At 43.8% G+C, this 6,963-nt stretch overlaps 1 protein-coding gene across 1 annotated transcript; it reads right to left on the bottom strand.

Annotated features, from left to right (window-relative positions):
• LOC112273560 (uncharacterized) lies at positions 1 to 2,555 on the bottom strand. Its single transcript, XM_024502485.3, has 2 exons — positions 1,955 to 2,555; positions 1 to 1,374 (listed from the first exon to the last, which is right to left on the bottom strand). Exon 2 carries the CDS (start codon positions 1,329 to 1,331, stop codon positions 204 to 206), a length of 1,128 nt encoding a protein of 375 aa, XP_024358253.1. The 5' UTR covers positions 1,332 to 1,374; positions 1,955 to 2,555; the 3' UTR covers positions 1 to 203.
• Positions 2,556 to 6,963: the final 4,408 nt, after the last annotated feature.

Raw genomic sequence — 6,963 nt, 5'->3', positions numbered from 1 at the left:
TTTTGTGGAAGAGGTGCAGCGCAAAGCTGACCGTTGGAATTTGAGAAAAAAATCTGTACAGAACGCGAAGTGGGGTAGCTCAATGCCTGCCTCACACTACTTCCTCTCAAGAATTTACAAAAAAAGTGTGAAGCTAATCTATGCGAAGGGTGGGGGAGCAGTGATCTCGACATCAGAGCGAGAGCTCCCCCGTTAAGATCAAATCATGCGCATGACTGATTCTCTCCTGCTGAGTAGTCCTGGCTGCACAACCAATTCTCCACGAAATTGTCGCTCGGATCCTCCAGCGTCATTGGCACGGTCGGAGATTGATCGGCAAACTTGGTAAAGTAATCCAAAGACATCGACTCGCTTGTCATACTCCTCTCTGCAAAATTGTCGTTGAGCCTGGACCTGGGCGATCTGGGGTTCGAGATGATCCCAGATGAATCGGGGTCCGTCCACCATTGTTCCGATGGCATAGAGGGTACCGGCATGACGAGCGATGGATCGGTTCCATCGGATTCGAAGAACGTCAGCGGAATACTTCCCTCAGGCTCTCGCTTGGGTAACTGCGGCATGACTTGCTCCGATGCGATTCGTTGCAGGTGCTGCAGGAAGGATATATGGGTTGCAGGATTCATTGAAGGAACTCGGCCGTTCATGAACGGGTTTAGTAGAGGAGGCGGCGAGGAAATCGGAGGCAGTCGTCGGATGGATCGTAAGGCATCGGGTCTCAAGAAGGTGCCAGGATTGGGCCGCTTTGGTTGAGGTCGCACAGGTGCAGTGTTTTGATTTGGCATGGAAGGGATCCCGGTCAGTCTCTGGACTGTGTCGCGGAACTCACTCGGATTGGTCTCTAGCACTGTGGTCGGCGTGCGCCGTGAAGCTCGCGACCGCCGCTTCGATGCTGGCTTCGTGGGTCCAAGGGGATTCGAAGTTGAGCCGCCGCTTCTAGAAGTTGTGGGCGTGGCACCACTAGGATTGTTCGATGATAGACCGGCCCTGTCGCCTGTGTGGGTGGAGTGAGGCAGCGACGTGAGGCAATTTTTTAGCGCTTCAACAAGAGGTCTGGTCCTTGCGGGAGTGCTAGTCTCCATCGCCCCGCCTCTGCCTCGCATAGAACCAAACAACGGCTCCTGCGACACATGCTCTTGATTGTGCGTTGCATCGCTGCTAGGGGAACTACATGACCTCAACGGGGATCCTCGTAATGGCGACCCATGCTGACTGACCAGCGGAGTGGTCGAATCCCAAGACCAATTGGCCATGCTCGGGTCCAATACACTGATGGGGGAAGCCGCCAGACTGCCGAATTTCCCCGCACTCAAGACGTCGTCGACTTGGAGCATTCTTGCTCACCTTCTCCTTGCTGTGCAAAGTATTGTCAAGAATCTGCATGTCCGTGAGAAAACAACAATGAGCCCACCGGAACATAGAAAAAAAAAAAAAAAGCAAAAAAAAAAAAAAAAAAAAAAAAAACTTCCAGACAAACAGCCCGAACTGCAGAATGAACGAAAATTTGACCAGTGATGCGCAACGCGGACTGTTACTGCGAATGCCACATTGAGCTCACAACATTAAGTCCGGTTGCCGTCGCTATGCTGACCTATTTGAAGTAACACAATTGAGTTTCACGACTGCTAGATTCGAGAGCTGACTAATTTTTAAGTGGCATGGCGTAAATTCCCAAAATTTCTCAAACAACTGTTTTGAATTAATACTGTCACGAATGGGTTGCACTGTGTACACTGAACATCCTCGATTCCAAGTTTGTTAAGCACTGACGAAGCGGTGCATCGAGGTTAGTCCATTGCACTTGACCGGCGACTTGAAAATCGCACATACATACAGACAAAAAGGAAGACGGTTATATTGCGAGGCTCGATCGGTAAAGATAAACAAACTAGAAGTGGAGCAATCGCAATGCACTAATATCCCCAATCAACTCATGCAGAAGCTGAGTAACAACTACCTGCCCGCGAGGCTCTTGCGAAGAAACGACTTCCTCTTAGATTGTTTCGCGACGTCTCCCTGTTTCAGAGAATTTCCCTCAATCTCAGCGGCGGAGTTGAAACACTGTATGCTATGACTCCTCAGAAAACTAAAAGTCTCAGTGGAAAGCACCCTCCCACGCGCTGTAATTAATGGACAAGCTACAGCAGCCAACCAAAGCTAAACCCCCTTCCTCCTTCTCCTCCTCCTCCAAGCGGTTCTCTGCTCCGACACTAACTCCTCTTAATGCTTCGCTGTTTTGTTGAGCTGCACCCGACTCGCAGCTCTTCGTCCCGCCGAAAACTTAAACCTCACTTCAAACAAGCTCCTTCCCTTTCGACCCAAGTTCCTTGCCACTGAGGGCAATGTCCCAAACTATCCTGGGAGAGACGACGCGGAATCTAGACAAGCACAGAAAATGGAACTCTCAGAGACTAGAGACGGATTTTGCACGTCCCAGCATAACATTCTCCACCACAGACGATCGATCACGAGGGAGACTCGAACGTCACGAGGTCACTTGTATTGGGCTCCTAAGAAGCTGGAAAACAGGAATTCTGATGACAGCAGACTGAGTGTGCATCAAAGAATGTGAGACGCGAGGGGGCGCTGGCTGATTTATCAGACAGTCTCGATGGGGGCCCATCACTCATTCGGCATAAGTGGGGAAAGGGTTCCATTGTGCTAATCTGGGAGGTGGGGGTGAGGAAGCTATGAACCCACCGTGGCTGGGCCTCGTGCAAACGCTCGTAGTCGTACCCCTGATACACCATGCTTGGTCAACACAATGAGTGTTGACGCCGTGTTGACGCACTATGGATCACTGCACCGCTGTTTCGCGATACCGACAGCCCACACTCGTAATGAATCTCCACCACAACTGAGTTGAGGTGGCGCTGAGGGTTCCAAATGTCATTTCGTCTGGAAAAATCAAATTCCAGGAGAGAGAGAGAGAGAGAGAGAGAGAAGGGGAGAAAGAAAAAAAAAAAAAAAAAAAAAAAAAAAAAAGGGACGATTTTATGTAACCGGGCGCGCTTCAATCGCCTTCCAGACACTGGAGGAGGGCGTCTGTCCATGCCTGTCGTTGATCGTCTCTGGACGTTGCGATTTCACCGCGTCGCCGGACGGTACCCAGAGGGACCTTAATTGGCCGAAGCTACACACTTTCTGTGTGCGTTCTTGCCCATCGCAACGCTGTCGGGGTGGCATAGTTGCCGACTGCGGGGGTGGCGAGGCCTTTAGGCCAATTTCATGGCAACGGCCTTCGCGCAAAACATTTAGCAAATATCTGCAGCGTGATCAATGATTATCCATTTCGCCCCACTACACGACGAAATAACCCCTTACATCGCTGTTCAATCTGAACCTTACTGTTGGAAAACAGCGACCACACCGAGAAGTCACAACCATCCCCTAAAATTGTGGAAAGCATCACCCCGTGGTCGAGGTGTGCTCATTTGCTCATTGTTCCCGATGACCAAGAACGAGTCCATTTAACAATCAGTTTCCCTCCACAAACGGTCGCCCCTCCCCACCCAAAATTCTTCGAAAAGCTACCCCCTGGCGATGCAATCCTCAAAAGCAGAAAGGAAAAAATAAATAAATAAATAAAAAAAAAAAGGGAAAAAAACAGAACAAAGATAAAAACAAAAAAAAAGAACAAAGAAACAAAGGGGGGCCTAAAAGAAGAATCCCTCCAGGCTGGACCATGCTTACATTAATTTAGCCACCCCTTGGTCCATCTTTTTCCCCTCCTCCTGTGGGATTGTGGGTCCAGCTTCACAAGGACAGGGCCTCGAAATTCCCTGTCGATTGCCTCGTTTCTCTCGCCCAAGATTGCTCACGGTAGCTTGCTCCCACAGAAACCCAAGCTCTCAAAGCTCTCTCTCTGAGTGTGAAAACGGTGGTGGAATCGGGAATCCAGGGCTACCAACTGCGTGCATGGAGCAGGAGGCCACCCGGTGCGAGTCCAAAGGTGGGAAGTGGCTGCAGACAAATTGTGCAGCTGCGATCTGAGGCCGCGGAGGAAGAGGAAGGGGACTGATTGATAAGGATTGGGATTGGGGTTGGGATTGGGAATGCTGCCCCCTCCTTTTCTTCCTTGTCCTGCTTGGCCTGGCGTTGCGTCCCCTGCTCGCTGCCTCGCCCGCTTGCTCTTCCTGTGTTGCGCTTTTTCTTTTTTTCTGTTTTCTCTCTGGAATTGGATTCTGCCCCTGCCACCACCACCACCACCACCACAACCCACCCCTACCATCATCCCCCGGCAATATCACCCAGTAGGCAGGCCCACTGCTGATGCAGATATGGCCTTATGTGTTTGTATCTGGATGTGTCGGTTTTCTTTTCTCCCAAAGGACCTTGAATCGTGCTATCGCCTCTCATTGCCGTGGCGATGGCGATGGCGATGCTTGCCTCCGAAGGCTTCTTCCTCGTGAGCCCACTTCCACCAACTTGCACAAATATCTATATATATATATATATATATATATATTGATTTTAATGGCTCTTGTGTCCACAATATGAGACGTGTGGCTCGGTGTGAGTGTGTAAGTGTGTGGATATCAATTCTGTTTGTTGGTTGAATATCTCGTCACCAACAAAAACAACAAAAGAAGAAGAAAAAAAAAAAAAAAAAAAAATGGAAATAGAAACGATGTGATGGAAAAAGTAATTTTTGAGGTGGTAGACTGTAAAGGTTCCCACTTTGAAAGGATGGGTCATGAACGAGTTCTTCAGTAAAAGCTGTGAGAATGGAATTTACTCACGTTTAGAATGCTTCAATGCAATCTTGATGAGTTGAAAGCGTCTTTTCTTCTAGATAGTCAAAGACTACAAGTATACCTTCCTGCTTACCTGCTCACCCCTTTCCTGTACAAGTCGTTTCAAAATGAACTTTACATGAGTCATTGGAGACTATTTGCAATTTGAGTTCACCCTTCTCTGATGTACAAAACTCAGTCAAAAACAGTGTAAAATTTAAAAGATGATTGAGTGAGTGAGTGGACTTGTATATTCAAAGATAACCAAGTGAAAATGAAAACAAATATAGTTAATCCTTAGGAATGTCTACAAGGACTGAATGTTCATTCTGAATTCAAACTCTTATCGTAAAGAAAGTAAAGTGCAAAATCTTGCGTCAAATGGAAGCCACCATTTGTCGTTATAATTCTTCGCAATACCTCAGTTGACCACCAGTGTGTCCGTGGATTTGAGTGTGTGAATATATATATATATATATATATACATATACATATACACTTATGTGTGTGTGTATAAATAAATGATGAGTACAAAGATGGCAAAGAATTTCTGTACTTTACTCAACAACACAAGTCACATGAATGAACAAATCTTTCTACTCTGAATTCCATTCTACTTCCCACTTCAGAGATTATTTTGCTTTAATAAAAATATCTTTTAAATTTTTGTGCAAGTGTTTAGATACCATCCTTCCACCTTTGAAGCATCTTGTGCGACTCCAGAAGAAGTTGCAGAAGTCAAGTTTTTAAAAATAACTTTGAGTGAAACAATCATTTCAATATCAAGAAAACGATTCTGCAATAGCATCCCAGTGGTGTGTCGGCAACAATGTAGAAATGAGCGTAATTTTTTTTTAAATCGAAGGATAATTATTTAAACGATATCTGGTAATATAATAATAGTAAACAGGCATCATATAAAATTTTGGTTTTGGTGTTATGTGATTGGATAGTGTCCAGTGTATCTAAATCTCATCGGTTTTAAATTTGATTGCTCTAATCAACATAGAAATTTCTGTATAATATTTTTATTATGCCTACCTGGGTAATGAATTAGTTCTTAATATTAATCTTTTAAGATGCATGCTTAAATTGTTGTATGGGCATGTATTTGTTTTTGCTTGCAGGAATAAATGACAAAGTCCAGTTGGATGTATTTACTAATATGAATTTTGTATTTTCTTTTCCTTCTTTCCTAAATCTTCTCACAATCTCCATATTCATTAATAACTATAAATAGAAACAAAATTACATATATATATTTATATATAAATGTGAAAATTTAATAAATAGAAAAAAATATCAATTTTTACAAACATTTATCCACAAAATCAATTTGATTTGATATATTCTGAATGCACACTAAAAACAAACAAACAGAAAGGCAGATTCATTACAAGAATCTATGAATAATACTTTCTATTATTCTATTGATAGTGTATTTAAAACATACATGTTCTTTTTCTATTTCTTAGGGCATAATATATATATATATATATATATATACATACATACATACAAACACTAGTGGAAACCTTTGACAAAGTATTATCCTCCAAGTTAACCTCAAACTCAATACTTGTAACTATTCATTTCTTTTAGGCTTACATTTCCTTGAATTCAATTGCCAACCTCAATCATCATCTTAGATGCCAATTGGTGCTCTAACAAATTGCAAACTGAACATTCTATCTCAATCTCTTATTGTGTCAAGCCTCTAGTTCCAATTCTCTACACAACTCAATTCTTTGCAAAGAAACCACCCACTTGATTTTTCTCTTATTTTCTCACCTCTCTCTCTTTGTGTTGCCTCAAGTTATAGAATGCTTATACCGCAAATACCATAGCCCACTATTGCTCCTCATATCATTGGTTGTGCGACACCAAATAAAGAGAAAGCAAGCAAATCCTTATCAAATATGACAAATGATGAAGCAATGGGTGAATGTGGAAATGTCATGTGATAAATATACCTCCGTTTATGGACCCCAATTTTCTTGCATCTTGTTTAACTACTACCATTGGAGAAGATACTCATAAATAAGCCTCAAAATTTTTCTTACAACACCACTATAATACAAATACCCTCCATTTGGCTTGACTTCTAAAGATTCCTATGCTTCTCCTCCCACACATTGGTGCTATTGTTGTTGACTAACTCAAAGAGTGTTAAAAGTGAATGAAGTTAGGGGCCTTTGTAAATCAATGCATCAAAACTACTTTTGCTTCA

Source organism: Physcomitrium patens, chromosome 20, assembly GCF_059467195.1.
Source record: "Physcomitrium patens ecotype Gransden chromosome 20, ASM5946719v1, whole genome shotgun sequence".
Taxonomy (NCBI): Eukaryota; Viridiplantae; Streptophyta; class Bryopsida; order Funariales; family Funariaceae; genus Physcomitrium; species Physcomitrium patens.
This window is presented reverse-complemented; position numbering and strand designations above follow the sequence as displayed.

Excerpts from the sequence above, each read along its gene's own strand:
- LOC112273560 (XM_024502485.3), bottom strand. The coding sequence starts at position 1,331 with ATGCTCCAAGTCGACGACGTCTTGAGTGCGGGGAAATTCGGCAGTCTG.